The 17,838-nt window shown below is 58.8% G+C and overlaps 1 protein-coding gene across 1 annotated transcript; it reads right to left on the bottom strand.

Moving 5' to 3' along the window:
- Positions 1-2,320: 2,320 nt before the first annotated feature.
- On the bottom strand, positions 2,321-16,961 carry PLPP7 (phospholipid phosphatase 7 (inactive)). Its single transcript, XM_028090563.2, has 2 exons — positions 16,256-16,961; positions 2,321-2,724 (listed from the first exon to the last, which is right to left on the bottom strand). Exons 1-2 carry the CDS (start codon positions 16,704-16,706, stop codon positions 2,360-2,362), a joined length of 816 nt encoding a protein of 271 aa, XP_027946364.1. The 5' UTR covers positions 16,707-16,961; the 3' UTR covers positions 2,321-2,359.
- Positions 16,962-17,838: the final 877 nt, after the last annotated feature.

The raw sequence follows: 17,838 nt of genomic DNA, 5'->3' as shown, positions 1-17,838 counted from the left end.
GCCTGGCTGTGGGGGGTGCCCACAACCATTGAGGATGTGGTGAGGATTTGGGTCCCCTGCAGCAGGAGGGGTGGGTGGTCAGCCCCGAGGGCTAGGCCGGTGGAACAGTCTGGGTCCGGAGACCCAACCCCCCTCCATCATTGGCAGCTGGGCCCCTCTGCCCATGGCAATGTGCCCTATCCTTGCCCTGTCCCCATGGCCCGGCTGAGAGACAAAGGTGGGTTCCTCCCCCAAAGGGTCATAGGTGTTATGGGTCGAATTGTGGCCTCCCCCAAAAGATACGTTGAAGTCCTAACTCCCGGTACCTATGACCGTGACCTTATTTGGAAATAGGGTCTCTGCAGATGTGATGAAGATGTCGGTTAAAACGAAGTCACACTGGAGGAGGTGGGCCCTGATCTCCCGTGACCGCTGTCCTCAGAGCGGAGGAGGCACGGATGCGGGGAGAAGCTCCTGCCGGGGCTGAGCAGGGACGGAAAACTGTGGGGCTGTGGCCAGCATACCCCCAGGACCCCGGGCACCAGCAGAAGCCGGACGGGCAAGGCAGGGCTCTCCTCAGAGTCGCAGAGGCAGGATGGCCTCGGGGACCCCTTGATTTTGAGCCTCTACCTCCAGATCTGTGAGACAATAAGTCTCGCAGGGGCTTTAGGCCGCTGGCTTGTGGCACTTCTCTACGATAGCCCTGGACGCTGAGCCGAGTGGCGGGGACGTGGGCGGTGGGCTGCAACATACTGCCCCCTGCAACCTTGGGCAAGTCACCTCCCCTCTCTGGGCCTCTTTTTCTCCTCCGCACCATGGGCACGTCAGTGGCCCCACGTCAGAGGCCTGACATAAGGTGTCGAGCCCTCACACACTAAGCGCTCGCTCCTGGAACCCCGAGCCCCGGCCCCAGCCTGACGCGTCTCCCCCCTACCCTGCCCTCTGGGCGCAGCCGTGTGGGGCTCCCTCTCATCTGTGACAGGCACGGCCTCTTTGCTCCCTCCTCCCCCGCCTGGAACACTCTTCCCCTCCTTCCTGGCCGGCCCCCGGCCCGAGCTCCCCTGGCGCCCCTCGTCATGGCTCTCCTCGGGCTCGCCTGTGTTGGCCTGATGGCTTGTCCCCTGGCTCGGGGGCAAGGAGCCAGGGAGACCTGAGGCTGGAGCGAGAGAGGGTCCGGGCCCCCAGGGGAGACCCCGACGGTGGCACCTTAGGGGCATCCCGAGCTGTTCATGACCCAGGCCCTGGACCCCCAGACAGTGACCTCAGGGAGAATGACCCACCAGCCTGGAAAAGTCTAGGAGCCCCTTGCCCCCTGACCACTTGACACCTTGGCCCGTCTGGGGCTGAAGAAATCCCACCCTGGTTGTCAACAGAGACTGTCCTGCCCAGAAACGTGCATCACATGAGAGAGAGCACGCGGGAGAGGGTCCGCTGCATGTCATCTGTATTGTCACATGAAACGCACATCCATAATGGGTACTTGGAAATGACCTATCAGGTCACACGGAGTCCGGCCCCTGGGGGCCAAAGCGGCACCGATGCCCGTGGCCGGGGGCTCTCCGCAGGCGGCACGCGACACCGGGCCTCCCCGGGCGCTGGAAGAGGCCCACTCTCGCTCAGGCCCTCCGGCTCCCGGGCAGCAACTCCCAAAACGTGCTTGAAGAGGCGGCGGATCTTTGGGGGTCTGCAGCTGTTCCTCGAGAAAAGGGGTCTATGGCCAAATAAGTTGAGGAAACATGGAGTTAAACCGGGTCTGACAGGAAGCGTTTCTACAGGACTTGTCAGAGCCTTTATGACAACAACGGCCCTTGTGAACGGCCAGCATGGGGGCAGAGTACGCAGCATTCCCCAAGGTTATTTGACCACAAAACCCTTTTTCTTCCAGAAGCGTCTTGCAGGCCGGTGTCCGGCAGGGCACCCTTGGGAAAGGGCTGCCCTAAGCTATTGATGACCGTTAATGGCAGTGGCACCTGGGTTGGGCGCTGGCTGGGGGTGTCTTGCCAGGCATCGCGCTGTGGCATGGGGGGCATGGCCAAGCACTCAGCAGTCACGATGACAAAGGGACAGGACAAGACTCGGCCCTGCTCCTGCCACCTTGGTTCTCGCCTTCCTCCTCCAGGGCAGAAGCAAAGCACGGCTGTCCCACGGGTGCCCGGCCTGCCTCGAGAGGACACTCGCAGTCTCAGCGCAGGAGCGGGGACACCGGGCACTACCAGCCACACCGGCCCTCGGGGCAGCCTGGCCGAGGTCGCCAGCCTCCAACCGAGGTGGGGGAGATGAGGCTGCGGGTTTGCCGCTGTCCCCCCCCCCCCACCGCCGGCCCTGCTGCTCCTGTCCCCTCTCTCGGGCCACCCCGGGTCCTGAGCCACGGCCAGGTGGCTCACCAGGCAGAGATGAGCATCTGGCAGGTGTTGGAGGACATCCAGACCAGCTCCACCAGGCGGAACTGGAAGTAGCCGATGATGAAGCCCGAGATGACATCCGTGATGTGGTGGCGGCCGATCATTACGCGCGACAGGCCCACGCAGAAGGCCCAGAGCACCAGCAGGACGCGCAGGGGCACTGCCAGCACCAGGTGGCTGAGGAAGAACTTGGACACCATGGCCGCGCGGCTGGCGTGCCCGGCAGGGAAGGCGTAGATGTCCATGGTGAGGTAGTCCAGGAGGCTGGGGCTCGTCTCGAACGGGCCGCGCCTCTTGATGAGCTTCTGGACGCCGGCCACCGTCATGATGTCCAGGAGCAGAGCTGTGGGCGAGAGAGAGAGAGAGAGAGAGAGAGGCCCGAGGGACGGTCAGTGTCCCCTCACAGCTCAGCACCCCCCACCCCATCTTGCTTTCTTCCTTCCAGCCACACTCACCCCGGGGCATGTTTCCACCTCAGGGCCTTTGCCTGTGCTGTTCCCTCTGGCTGAACGCCCTTTTCCTGGGCTATCCACTGGCTCATGCCTTCCCGACCACCTGTTTACCACAGCCCTGGTACTCTCTACCCCTCCCGGACTTCCTCCTTACAGTGTTTCCCAGCCCTGACACATCACACACTTTCTTAGCATTTCTCTCGTCTCTCTTCCCTGATGCTACAGATGCTCTGAGAGGGTCCGGACCCAATTTCTTCATGGTGCTCAGGAAAGGTGCTGCATGAAAGAGTGGGTCATCGGGGGGCATCGCTGGCCCCTGGGGGCCCCTCGGAGGGCCTGATCCACTGCCCTGGCTGGTGATTGTTCTCGAAGGACCTCACTGAGCTTCCTGCTGCGTTGAGAGCAGCACATTACCACCCCTGTTTTTTTTAATTTGCTTTTTAAAAGACTTTATTTATTTGAGAGAGAGAGAGAGAGCAAGCAAGCAAGCATGGGGGCGGGGTGAGGGGTAGAGGGAGAGGGAGAAGCAGTCTCCCTGCTGAGCAGGGATCCCAGGACCCTGGGATCATGACCTGAGCCGAAGGCAGACACTCAACCGACTGAGCCACCCAGGCGCCCCTCCATCCCTGATCTTTAAAAGTTAAGGTGAAATTCACGTCACTTACAACGAACCATTTTTTAAGTGCACAGTTCAGTGGCATTTAGTACATTCACAGGACTGGGCAACCATCACCTCTATCCAGTTCCTGCATATGTTGGTCACCCCGAAAGGTGGTCCCGCACCCAGTGAGCAACCAGCCCCCGTCCTCCCCACAGCCCACTTGTCTGCTTTCTGTCTCGATGGATCGGCCTCTTCTGGACGTTTCGCATCCAGGGAATCATCCCCGCGGCACGGGCCCGTTCCTCATTGCCAAGGCTGAATAATATTCCCCTGTCTGGATGTACACGGTTGGTGTCTCCGTCCATCTGTCCGCGGACATCTGGGCGGCGGGCACCTCCCGGCTATTACGAATGTTTGCGTGCGAGTATTTCTCAGCGCCTGTTTCCAGTTCTTGTGGGCGCACACCCACGGGTGGGGTCACCGCGTCCTACGGTGATGCTACGTGTCTCTTTAGGCGGGACCCCGTCACACTAGTTTCCGCAGCAACCAAACCACACCGTCCCCCTGTTACAGACGACAAGACAAAGCCTTGGAGATGGGACCGTTCATCCCTGCGGCTCCTCCTTTCCAGAGGGGTCCGCCCTTTCCCTCCCCCACTGACTTATTCTCCCTCATCCTTCAGGCCTCGGCATGAACGTCACCTCCTCAGAGAGGCCTTCCCTCACCACCAGGTCAGGCCCCGAATGGCGCGTTCCCAGCACATCACGTTCACCCTCCTCGTCACTCGCCCAGCTGCAGCCAAGGAACCCTCTGGCTGGCGAGATACTCGGCATCGGCTCCTCCCCGCCTCCCTGCACCATCCCTCCATGGAGGCCGGGGCCGGGGCCCCCTCATTCACAGGTTTGTGCCCTGGGCCAGGCATGGAATGGAAGTCTCTAGATGTTTGTGAAGTCACTGCCTGGGGTGAATGGCCAGGGGCGCGAGCTCTTCTCCTGTTTGGGAGCTCGGGGGAGGCCTGGGTCTTCATCCATCCTGCCTCCGCCCACCCACTCCATGCTGTGTGGTCTTGGAAGGGGAGCTCTGTCTCTCTGTGCTGTTAGAGGAAGGCATGGTGCCAAGGCTCCGGTTTCACCCAGCTGATCCCAGTGGCATCCAGACAGCCAATGGGGGGAGGAACCTCCGAGGAAACCGTCCCCACCCTTAGAAAGGCCCCTGGAGACCCCTATCAATCACAGCACCTGGAAACCCTTCTTCAGGTGACAGAGGAGACCAGGCATCGTGGTGTGACGGCCAAGCTCACGAGTGTCACAGAGACCTGGGTTTGCATCTCAGTCTGGGAGCCTCCTGGCTGTGCAACCTTGGACAAGTCACTCACCTTTCCTCACCAGGACGATGAGATCACAGACACCTACCTCCTGGAGGGGGTCAGGCCCAGGTGACCAGCCTTCTCAAGTGTGCCTGGGACAGAGGGGTTTCCTGGGACACAAGACATTCAGGGCTCAAACAGGGACATCCCAGTGCACTGGGGCAAGCTGGGTCCCCCGTCATGCCTGGCACAGCAGGAGGGCCAGAGAAAGGTGGAGGATTGATTGCCACTATGCGATAATTCACTGCAGCTGTGCGCTGGGAGCTTTTCTGGAAACTGCAGTGGATATCTAAATTGTTGGCCTACAACGGCTCTTGCTCAGACATGGGGAAAAAATCCAACCAACATTTGAAAAAAAAAATGATGCAGTAGGTATTCACTATAGAAAGTTTACAAATTAGAAAACAAGAGTAAAATTTTAAATCACCTGTAATCCTGCCACCTACAGGTCGCTGCTGTTCCAGACCCTCATCCACCTACGGAGCATGCATAGATTTAATATCTGTAACACGCTCTGCACACGGTTCTGTAACCTGCTTGGGAAAATCTGGCCACACCCCGCCCCCCGACTCCCACAGCCGTGGCAGATGAAGCCCCGTGGCATGTTTATTGAAAGGTCCCAGCACGGGCCGTTCAGATCGCTCCCAAATTAACACTGCGTTCCCTGGTTAGTTGTGCGGAACTTCTCGGCCTTCCTTGTTACCTGCACCCTGCCCCCCCAACCCCACAGGACTGCTGCCTGCTATCTGGTCTCTTGGTTTGGGATCTGAAGCCCTGGCCTCTCGCGGGCCTTCCCCTCTCTATAGCTGATGTCTGCCCACCTTGGCAGGTGCCTGGCCAGCAAGGGAGTCCAGGAGCAGGGAGCCGTGGGCGGAGAGGCGCCGGCCCGAGGGAGGCCGAGCCGCCGGGAGCGAGGGAACCTCGTTCTATAGGCGCCCACCCCGCATTTCCATGGCAACTCGTTCCCGGGAGCTAGCCAGCTCCTCCAGGGGGAGGCGTGTGGCCGGCCAGCCCACTGACCCAGGTGGAGGCCAGGCCCAGGCAGGGAGCCAGGTGGAGCCTGCGGGAGGTCACAGTCCCAGCAGGAGGAAGGGACCAGGGCTGCCAGATCCCCAGGGCAGGGGGGAGCTGAAGGGAGGCAGCTGACCCCTGACGCTCTTGGCCTCATGGAGCAGGAACGGCAGGAGGCCAGGCAGGAGGGGGGCAGTTCTTGGGGTGGGGGTTCAACTCACAGCTTCCAGGATCACGGGTGGGGTCAAGTTCTCCCTGCACTACTTAAGGACGAGTCCTTCACTTTTCAGGACCTTGAACCCCTCACCTGTAGCGGGCTTGTCACAGGACACAGTGAGCTCCTCAGTGCCCGAGAGGCATCCGGCACAGCCTATGTGTGCTGGGTGATGGCATGGCTGCTGTCATCCTCCCTCAGTCTCAGTCGGCCCGACCTGGTGGCTAGCTGCCATCAAGCAGGTGCATCGGTGAAAGGGTTTCCTTCTGTGAGCTCCCACCAGCGTCAGACTTTTACATGGCCCCGGTCCTGCGACCTCCGTCACCTGAAGGGAAGTCAGAGCATCCAGGGCCCGGGCTTCCCTGGTGCTGGGGGGCAGTGGCCAGCTACAGTCTGCGTGTCAGGTGGGCTGCCGGGGTCTGAGGGGGCTAACGTGGACCAGAGCCAAACAGGACACTAGCCACTGGAAGACACAGTCGTCTGTCCAACCGGTGACCAAGTTTCCTAGCCAAAAAACCAGGGTTCATCAACTTGGCAAGTTGCTGCTGGTTTGAAATCTGCCTTCCCAGACAAGTGTGAGTCCTGGGGAGGTGTCCGCAGAGGAGTTGGGCGGGAGCAGCGTTGGCACGTCTAGGCTGCCCAGTGGGGGCCCTGGGCTCAGGGCCTGGCTCAGATTCGGTGGCTGAAGGCAAGAAGGGCTTCTGCCCCCACTCCCCCCACAAGCCCCAGCTCTCCTCATGGGTGGTCAGGATCCACAGGCCAAGAACTGAGCTAGACCCACACCCTCCACACAGCAGCAGAGTGTTTTTTCCCCGGTGAAAGCATTTACAAAGACTCAGTACATGAACCAGATGACCAAGGCCGCCGGGTGGTGAAGCTGGCGGGGGGTGGGGGGCTTGGCTCTGCGACCCTCCCCTGCCCCCCTGACGGAGGCCTCGGAGGCTGCCTGTGTCACATGATTTAAGAACCCTGCATCTGGGCCTTGGGGAACCTGCTGCTATTTCTGGCTGGTTCTGTCTCTTGAGGCCATAATGTGGTAGAGACTCTACCCCTTTGCCCCGTGCCCCTCGGAGACCGCTGGGCCATCCTAAGCCGTGTTCATTCATTCACTTGACCTCCAGTTCTTGGGTAGGTCAGGCGGGGCCGGGCCTGGGGCTGGAGAATCAGGCTGGCCGAGGCAGCAGGCGGGCAGTAAGCACTGGATACAGAGTTCCCGTACAGGTGCAGCGGGCCGGTGGCCTCCCCCGCGCCACGCTGCCTCCGACCTGCCCCATGCCGAGGCTTCCCCGGGCCCCCCACCCCCCAGCCCCTCTCCTGCTGCCCCGACAGGGCCGCCCTCCCCTCCTCCAGCGCCGGGGCCAGCCCTCCCTGTGACTGTGATTCTGACACTGTCAGCGCATAATTTACGGCCCAGAAATAGAAGCAAATGGCGCCATCACTCAGGGCTCCGTGAATTCTGCTCGCCCGGCGTTGTCAGGTTCCCTGACCTACATTCCTCCTGGACTTGGAGGGAGGCAAGGGCTGCCCCTCGGGGAAGGCCCGCCTGGCAGGACACTCAGGGGCGAGGGGCAGGAGAGTAGCCGAAGCCCGCTGCCCCCTGACAGCTAACCTGAGCAGGGCCGAGCAGGGAACCTCCTGGCCTCCACTCCCTGCCATCAGCCAGGGCACGCACCTGGGCTCCAGAGTCAGAGGCCAGCTTCAAGGGCAGCTGCTTGCAAATAGCGTGACCTTGGCACGTACCTCTGTCCGAGCCTCCCTCCCCTCACTGACAAAATCCCGGAGGCCGCCCGAGGGCTGCTCGTAGGAAGCGCTACCTAAACAGGGCCTGGGACAGGGTCGGGCCTCCCTCACCGCCTCTCATGCTTGTACTGGTGGCCATCGCCACGCTCAGACCCTCTCAGCAAGCAGGACTCTGAGGTGCCTGGACCCCCAGGCCCTGCTGCCCCAGTGGCCTCCCGGCCTCAGAGCAGGGTGAGACCCTGCCTGGCACCCTCTGTCCTCCCCCAACCCAGAGACCCTGGGGGCCTGTGCTGCCCAAGGAAATGGGGCTGCCGGGGTGCAGGGGCGAGGCAGGAACCAGAGCTTTCTTAGAAAAAAACAGCTATCATGGAGGATTTGGAACTGGCTGCTCCTGAGGTCTCCTGCCCGCCTGTGGCTGGCTGCAAGTGCCTGCGTGCATGTCTGCCTGGAGGCAGGGGAACGGCTGGGATGACCTCTCACGGCCGCTGTGGAGGCCATGCCCTCAGGAAGGAGTAGAGCTGGGCCGTTCGGGGGCTCCTGGTTGGCTGCTGGGGGGACAGGTTTGTGGGCCGCGACTCTCCCTGGCTGAGGCTGGGAGGAGGGGTCCCAGCTCTCCTGGCCTGGGGGTCGACCCCGCCTCTCATCCCCCATTCCAGCTCCTTCAGGAGCTGGGGGGGGCAGCCCACAGTGCTGGGGGGCAGTGTAAATGGGCCTAAACTTTCTGAAGCGCATTTGGCCTCAGACTTAGAAGTCTTTGCAACACATCTCCCTTGATTCAGTTCTCCGGCCCGTAGGAATGGCTCCTCGGGAAATAATTAGGGATGTGCCCCATGATTCACGGTCAAGGGTGGCCACTGCAGCATTCTTCATAACATTGAAAACCGCACCAACCCAGTGCCCTTGAGTAGGACCGGATGGGACACATCGTGGCCAAGTCTAGACAACGGTGCACTCTGAGGCCAACGCCAATGATGAGGTAGATGTGTATTTATAGCCACCGAGGGAGTGCAGTGGGGTTTTCTGTTAAGTGGGAAAGGCCAAGCCCCAAACAGGATTTACAGTAGGATGCCATTCTTATAAAATAAGATGTAGATGTGTTTAGAGGTAGAGAAAAAAAGTCTGGAGGGCACCGCACTGAGTGGTAACAGTGCTTCTCTCTAGGTGGGAAGATGAGGGTGATTTTCATGGTCTTTTTGTAATTCTGTATTTAAATTTTTCCTTACCACAAACAGGCATTACTTGGGCACATTTTTAAAAAGTTATTTTTACAGGGGCACCTGGGTGCTGCAGCCAGTTAAGCGTCCGGCTCTTGGTTTCGGCTCAGGTCAGGGTCTCAGGGGCATGAGGTCGAGCCCCACATCCGGCTCTGTGCCGGGTGTGGAGCCTGCTTGAGGTTCTCTCTCTGCCTCTCCCCACGTGCTCTCTCTCTCTCTCAAATAAATCAATCTTTTTTTTTTTTTAAGATTTGTTTATTTATTTGAATCAGAGCTGGGAGCAAGAGAGAGAGAGAGCACATGAGCAGGGCGGGGTGGGCAAAGAAAGAAAGAGAATCTCAAGCAGACTCCCCGTTAAGGGCAGAGCCTGACATGGGGCTCGATCCCAGGACCCTGAGATCATGACCTGAGCCGAAATCAAGAGTCAGACGCTTAACCAACTGAGCCACCCAGGTGCCCTTCAAATAAATAAATCTTAAAAAAAAAAAGTTATTTTTACAAAAGGACAAATATTGCATGACTGCACTTTTGTGAGGTCCCTAGAATAGACAAACTCATAGAGACAGAAAGAAAGTAGTGTTTACTAAGAGTTGGGGGATGGGTGAGGACATTCTGCCAAGTGAACTAAGTGAATGAGGAGTTCTTTTTTTTTTTAAGATTTTATTTATTTATTTGACACAGAGAGAGAGAGATAGTGAGAGAGAGAGCACAAGCAGGGGGAGCAGCAGGCAGAGGGAGAGGGAGAAGCAGGCTTCCCGCGGAGCAGGGAGCCCGACGCGCGGCTCGATCCCAGGACCCCGGGATCGTGACCTGAGCCGAAGGCAGCCGCCTAACCGACTGAGCCACCCAGGCGCCCCTGAATGAGGAGTTCTTGATTACTGGGGACAGAGTTTCACTTTGGGAAGATGGCAAAGTTCTGGAGGTGGATGGGGGTAAGTGTCGCACACACTTGCACACCCAAGTGTGAATGCACTTAATGCTACTGAATTTTAGCACTTAAATATGGTTAAAATCATAAATTTTATGTTATGTGCATTTCAGCACATGCACACCAAAGTTATTTTAAAAAACAAGCACGTGGTCCCAGCAGGATGCGGCTCTTGGGGAGGGGTGAAGGGAGCAGAGGGGTGGGGTGGGGGGGGTCCTAAGAGTAGGCGAGAACCTTCCAGTCTCTTAGCACTGGGACCTCTGCTCTGCTGGGTTGAGTAGTGTGTGTATGTGCGCGTGCGTGTGCGTGTGTGTTCCCATGCCCGGCACCTCTCCTGACCTGGGCAGCCCCTGACGTCAGCCGGAGCCACGCCCCCAGCCCCGGGCACCCGCGAAGCCGCCACATGGGCCCTGGCCGGTCTCTATCTCCCCTGGCCTGAGCGATCCTGAGCACGTTCTGTAACTTTGCAGGCTTCCATTGCTCAACTGAAGAATCCAGATACTAAAGTCGGCTCTATCTCTGAAAACCATCGAGGTACAAGGAAATGAAAACTACGGGCATTGGAGTCTGACGGCAACATCTATTCACTCAGCTGAGTGCCAGGCAGTGTAGACACGAGCCTGCCCAGTTGCACATGGCCACAAGGGCAGCTGTTAGGACGGCGCCTGGGCAGGGGGCGGCTGAAAGCCCCCCAGAGGGACCGACATCTCACCGAGCCCCACTGAGACATGACAAGTGAAGCAGGGGTGGGGGAAGGAGGGGGCCTTCTCTCCCCCTGCAGAGCTGGCAGGGAAGGCTAGGGGCAGCCTAGGTCGCCATCGATTAGGGACAGGCTCTGCAAGTCTCGGGGACGGTCATCACCACGCTGTCCCTGAGAGCAGGACCCGGTGGGCAGTGAGGGAGAGCCGACACCACAGATTATACGGAGGGTCTGCCCAGGGGGGCTGGGTGGGCGTAGGGGTGATGCAAGGCTGAGGGACCCGTTCTGGTTTCTGAACTTTCCAAACCTGAGGCAAAGGGACGTGGGGCCGAGACCATGGTCCCGAAGAGCACATTCACGGCCCAGCAGGTCCTTTGCTACCCGTGAGAAGGAGGCCAAGCTGGGCAAAACACCCCAGGAGGTCATTTGAGAAACAGATGCTATGTTAGCATGTGCAGAGTTAGGGTGTCACATGGGGCCAGAGGCCCATGCAGCGGATGTCACTCCTGGGAAGGGGGGTTCAAGGGTTTTTTTCGTCATCTGTCCTTGTAATGTTTGAATTTTCCTTACTGTAAGAACATACAATGAGGGTGCCTGGGTGGCTCAGTTGGTTAAGCGACTGCCTTCGGCTCAGGTCATGATCCTGGAGTCCCGGGATCGAGTCCCGCATCGGGCTCCCTGCTCAGCGGGGAGTCTGCTTCTCCCTCTGACCCTCCCCCCTCTCATGCTCTCTCTCTCTCTCATTCTCTCTCTCAAATAAATAAATAAATAAATAAAATCTTTTAAAAAAAGAACATACAATGAAAAGGTGCTCAACATCACTAACCATTAAGGAAAAGCAACTCAAAACCACGAGATACCACTTTTCACGCTCACTAGGATGGTTATTATCAAAACCCAGAAAACAGCAGGTGTTGGCAGGGACACGGAGAAATCGCGCAGCCCCTGTGCATCACTGGTGGGAACAGAAAACGGTGCAGCGGCCGTGGGCAACAGTACGGGGGTTCCGCAAAAAATTAAACATAGAATTACCATTTCACCTGCCAATTCCACTTCTGAGTATTTATCCCAAAGCACTGAAAGCAGGGACTTGAACAGATGTATGCACACCCGTGTTCCCAGCAGCACTATTCACAATAGCCGAAAGGCGGAAGCAACCCAGGTGCCCACTGATGGATAATGGATGGACAAGGTGTGGTCTACCCACACCATGGAGTATTATTCGGCCTTAAAGAGGAAGGAAATCCTGACACCTGCGACAACATGGAGGAACCTCAAGGACATTAGGCAAAGTGAAATAAGCCAGTTGCAGAAGGACAAATACCGTGTGAGTCCACTTTTCTGAGGTCCTGAGAGAAGTCAAGTTCATAGAGACAGGAAGTGGAATGGTGGGCACCAGGGGCTGGGGGAGGGGAGAATGGGGAGTTAGTCTTTTTTTTTTTTTTAAAGATTTTATTTATTTATTTGAGAGAGAGAGAATGAAAGATAGAGAGCACGAGAGGGAAGAGGGTCAGAGGGAGAAGCAGACTCCCTGCTGAACAGGGAGCCCGATGTGGGACTCGATCCCGGGACTCCAGGATCATGACCTGAGCCGAAGGCAGTCGCTTAACCAACTGAGCCACCCAGGCGCCAGGGAGTTAGTCTTTATGGGGGCTGAGTTCCAGTTTGGGAAGACGAGAAAGTTCTGGAGATGGGCGTGGTCATAACATGGTGAATGTTTTTAATGTTTGTGAAGTGTGGATTTAAAAGTGGTCAAAATGGTAGGTTTTGTATCGTGTCGATTTTTTCACAATAAAAAAATGATACAGCGGGGCGCCTGGGTGGCTCCTTTGGTTAAGCGTCTGCCTTCGGCTCCCTTTGTGATCCTGCGGTCCTGGGATCAAGCCCTGCATGGGGCTCCCTGCTCATCGTGGCGTCTGTTTCTCCCTCTCCCTCTCCCTCTTCCCCTACCCCTGTCTGTGCTCGCTCTCTCTCCCACTCTCTCTCTCAAATAAGTGAAAAATTACAAAAATGATATAGAACAAGAAGAATGTATAGTTTTCATAATCAGGAAAATCTCAATAAAGAGATCATGGCAATAAGACATGGGAGCCGTTGTCCACCAAGCACAGGCCCACCAAGAAACCGGATGCACCTTGGTCACCTGTCAGGTGGCTCCCTTTGGGATCAACAAGCCGAGAGTGGCAGGGGAGGGACAAGGGAGGAGACGTGGCATCCACAGGCGTCTAGAGCCTGCAGGGGACCTGGGACTGCCTTTATTCCGGTGATGATGAGAATGGTGATCGCCACTACTGCAGGAGAGCTCACAGGCCCTGGGACGCACCAGGTTTCTTATGTGTATTCTTTGGTGAACAGTCCCAGCCACCCGTTTGACAGACGAGGGAAATGAAGCTCACAGAGGAAAGTCCCTTGCCTGAGTTCCCACAGCAGGGCTAGGATTTGCACCCAGGTCCAGCCGACTCTGGAGACCAAGGTCTTGCCAGTGGCTCCGATCCCTTTGGGCTTTTTCTCCAGTCTGGGCAGCATGCCCTGGGGGAGGGAAGGCGGAGCAGGGGGGCCCCGTGCAGAGAACTTCCTCTGGGCCCAGCTGGGACTCCTCCCAGGCCCTGCGGCTAGACTCCCATTTCCCAAGGCCCCTGAGTTTTCTGCTCTGGGGCCGCAGAGAGCCCAGGTCCCAAATGTACAGGTGGGGCCTCCACTCTTAGGGTACTGGGTGGCATTGGACCCCCACTGGGAATGGCATCGGACACCCCCTGTGCCCAGTGCTTTCTCAGCTTCCCATAAACTGCTGGAGCCCCGGGTACAGATCAGGAAACTGAGGCTCAGGGATGGGATCCGGCTTGACCAAGTTCACAGGAAGAGAACGGGTCAGGGGCACCTGGGGGGCTCAGTCATTAAGCATCTGCTTTCGGCTCAGGTCATGATCCCGGGGTCCTGGGATCGAGCCCCGCATCGGGCTCCCTGCTCGGCGGGAAGCCTGCTTCTCCCTCTCCCACTCCCCCTGCTTGTGTTCCCTCTCTCGCTGTGTCTCTCTCTGTCAAATAAATAAATAAAATCTTTAAAAAAGAAAGAGAGAGAGAGGGTCAGAGAAGGACTGGACAGAGCCCAGTCTGACCCTGGAGCCTGTGCTCTAGGATTGAAGGCTGCCCCCTCGGCCCCCCAGAGACCGAAGGATGGACAGAAGCCTGCAGTTTGTGCTCAGTGGATGGGCTGTTCTCCCAGGTGGAGAAGGGCGCCAGCAGCCCCCTTGGCAGGCTGGGCCAGAGCCGTGGGATTAGAGCCCACCTTGGCTACTTGCTGGAGTTTTCTCCCATGGAACTGAAAGGCTTGGTCTGCATCCCCCAGAGTGAGCCGAGCCCACAGAGCACTCTGCCGGCTCTGAGCGGCTGCTTTGTGTTGGGCCCTCACTTCTCCATGGTCTCGGTAACTAGAGGGGCTGGGAGGTGGAAAGCAGCCCGCCAGACCCTTTGCTCCCTTCCTGCATATATGACCCTTCACCTCCTTGCTGTGTTCACGCCTCTGGAATGGATTGGGTGGTACGCCCAGGCTGCAGGCGAACAGTGATTGGGGAGGGGAGGGGTTTCCCGTCTGGAGGATGTGGCTTTGGTTCCTGGGCCGAACACTAACACTTGTGTGCGGTGGGCATGTCCCTTGACCCCTCTGAACCTCAGTTAACTCCTCTGTAAAGTGGGTATATTAATATTTATCCTATTAAGTCATTAAAAATATTTTTAAAATTATGAAATACAGGACATTCATGGCTTAGTATTTGGTACATGATAAAGCTCAATAAATTCTTATTCAAGAAGGGAGACATCTCGAATCTTGGTCTTCATCCTCTGAAGCAGACACCTTTGTGCCCACAGCGGCGGGTTGCTGGAACGAGCCAGAAACGCCATCTCCACAGGCTAGAGCTGCTCCCAGTTCTCACCCCTGCCCCATCTCTGACTAGCTGCATGACCGTGGGCAAGCCGCTTCCCTGTGCCTCAGTTTCCTCCTCTGTACGAGGGGAAGAGTCACTGCCTCTCCTTCCCGGGGCTGTGTGAGGATTACAGCGACGGTGCGCTGGGAACACCAATGCTGGGCACACAGTAAACACTGAACACATTCCCAATACGGTGTCACCACCTCCAGCGTCATCCAGGGAGGGACGTGGGGGCAGGGTCGAGGGGGCAGGGTTGAGAGGGAGGCTTGAGGGTGCCTTCTCAGCCCTGTCCTTGGACACCAGACAACCTAACTCCCAACACAGCTTCCTTGAACTGCCGCTGTGTCTGGGGCTGTAACAGTCCCGGGGAAACCTTGGGTATTGAGCGTAGGGTTCTGCCCGTGGAAGCCCCTGGCCTGGCGCCTCAGCCACCTTGCTCTGCGCGCCCCCCCCGCTCCCCCCCCCCCCCCCCCCCGGCTCCCAAGCCCACGGCACTGTGCCTGGAAAGAGCACAAGCCTGGGTGTCAGGCCGACCCGGCGCCAATCTCCAGCTCTGAAGCCTTGGCCAGGTTGCTTTATTTATAGGAACCTCAATTTCCTAATCTGTAAAGTGGGAGTGATAATAGCACCAGGCACGCGGGACTATCTGTTGGGGAGAAATAACAAGTAATGTAAACAATTTAAAAATGAGAACAAGACAACACGGAGGGCGTAGGAGGCATCTGACCGATTCCTCCTCCGCGCGGCCCACCCACAGAGCGTCCAGCCCCAGCCCCTCCGGTTATCCTGCCTTCCTCTGGGACCACAGCTCTTAGTGGCCCAGCCCACATCCCTTCTGGAGCTGCGTTCCCCCGTCAGTGTGTGCTGAGCCTGAGACCTCCGGCTGCCTGTGCCCAAAATGGTGGCCACGCTGGGAGGGCCGGGGGGGTCCACGTGGGCCCAGCACGGAGGGTGGAAGCTTGGCGTTCCCCCAGCACCTTAGGGATCTGGAGGCGCCTGGAAGTGGTCAGGACGGGGGCCGGGTGTCACCTCGTGAGTGGAGGGGAGGGCCTGCCTTCCACATGGGTCCCCTGTGGCGCCTGGCACAGGGCAGCGCTAAACTGAGAGACGCTGGTGGCAGAGACTATGGTAGGACAAACCAAGGACCAGCTCACCTGCCGCTCCTCCAGTGACTCACCGAGGGAAGCAGGGAAGCAGCAGGTAAGGACCCTTGGTGGCCACAAGTGGGCGGAGCCACAGACTGGACCTCCGGCACCCCCAGGCCCAGGCACCTGGCAGGGTCCCTGAACCAAGCAGAGGGGGCATCGGGGCAGCTCACAGGCGCGGTCTGCAAGCAGCCTAGGAACTCAAGGGCCCCAACCCATGGGATGGGAGTTACCCCGCTCTAGCACACTTACCAGGATCCCTACCAGACTCCTGACCGCCTCCCTCAAGGCCACAGTGGTGCACTCTGCCGACAGCTGGGCCTTTCCTCGGAGGGCCCCACAGGGCCTCCACATCCTCGAGGCCCCCACTTTGGAGGGGGCCCCTGGTGGCACATCCCCAGTTCTCTCTTTCCCAAGCTGGAGGCTTGCTTGTTTCTGGGGCACCCTTCCTGCCTAACCTCATTAGATCATTCCAGTTGGTTTCTGAGGGCCCCACTCTTCCTGGCCGGGGTGGGGTGGCGTGGGCTCCCTCCCGGGGGGCCTGGCGGGGTGGGATGGTGGATGGCAGGCACACTCACCTAGGAGCAGGTTCATGAGCACCTCCTGGCCGGCCAGCGTGCTGCTCTTCACCAGGCAGAGGATGGTACCCCCGATCCAGGGGATGCCGTGGCCCGTGATGCCAATGAGCTTGACCATGGAGCGGGCGCTGGCCCAGGACGCGGCGCGGCCGGCACACACCCCCAGCCGCTTGGACATGCAGATGTCAATGGCCAGCAGGGAGTTGAAGGCGATGCCCTTGAAGGAGGGGTTCAGCTGCATGCAGTCCTCCTCGGGCAGCTGCTGTGACTGGCGCCGCTCGCGGGCCCCATCGCCAGGGGGCGGGGGCTGCGCCGAGGGGCCCGGGGCCTTCCTGCCTGAGCTGCGGGGCTCCGGGGCCCCCTTGGGGGGCTGGCTCAGGGACAGGAACTCAGCCCGGTTGAGGACATTGCTGCGGTCCCGGGCCCGGGCGCGGCTCTGGGAGGCTGGCATGGTGACGCTCACACGGCGAGGGCCGGTGCCAGCCCGGCTGCGAGGCCTTGTCCCCGAAGACAGGAGCTGCCCCGGGAGCCACCACCACTCCCTGCCTCCCTGCCTTCTCCGCAGCAGCTGTTAAATATAGAGTGGAGGATTGCACGTGGCTGTTTACCTCGGCTGCCACCGGGCTCCGAGGGGACGTCAGTGCCAGCTGGGCAGCCAGTCGAGCCCACCGATGCGGGCCGGCGCCAACGGAGCCAGGGGGAGGCGGGCGAGTCCACAGCTGCCCTGGCTGCCTCGGGCCTGGGCTATTTAAATCTTCCAACGGCTCACTCCCCGGGATCGGGGCACTCTGGGAAATGTAGTCCTTCTGCTGTTCTGACCTCAGCTGGGCCCACATGTGGGCCCTGGACCAACCCCTGCAATTTTACCAGGTTCCCTCTGAGCAGTGCAGACCCCTGTGAGCCAGCCCTGCCTGCCCCCCTGGTCCCGCGGACGGGGCGGCGGAGCCAGGTCAAAGGCCCGTCCGGGCACCAGACAGAATGAAAGACGTCACTGACAGCATCATCTTGGGTCCGCTGGGGCCAGGCCCAGCACCTCCCCTCTGTGAGAGCATTTCATTAAGCTGGCAGGCTGGGGTTTTATTTTTATGTTTTAATCAGTCTTGAATTTGACTTCCCTGCATCAGAGTCCAATCAAGTGGCAATCCGTAAGATTTGATTTCCATTAGCGGGAGAGCTAATTGATCTGTTGGTAATGGATCTGCCCCTTGGAGGCTGTCTCCGACAGGGGCACTCCAGCAGCTCAGGCAGGCCCACGGCCATCAGACACCCAGCACGGGCAGCGAATGAAATGTCTGTCCCCGTCCCCGGGAAGCTCAGTGCAGTGGGGATTAAACCTGCAACATGTAAATGATTGCAGGTGTAGAGATGTGGGGTAGGGTCACAGAACCCCGGCCCTGGGTTTGGCCTGGGAATCATGAGGGGGGGCTTCCCCTGGAAGAACAGGTGGGAGGCCCCAGGCAGGGGCGAGCCTACCCCGAGGAGGCCCGGGAGGCCCGTGTGGCTGGTGTACTGCACAAAAGGACAAGAGAGGCTGAGAGCCCAAAGAGGGCAGACCAAAGGGCCCAGTCAAGGATTTAGGGTTT

Source organism: Eumetopias jubatus, unplaced genomic scaffold, assembly GCF_037043125.1.
Source record: "Eumetopias jubatus isolate StellerSeaLion01/CBP00866 unplaced genomic scaffold, mEumJub1_p1.0 scaffold_15, whole genome shotgun sequence".
Classification (NCBI taxonomy): domain Eukaryota; kingdom Metazoa; phylum Chordata; class Mammalia; order Carnivora; family Otariidae; genus Eumetopias; species Eumetopias jubatus.
This window is presented reverse-complemented; position numbering and strand designations above follow the sequence as displayed.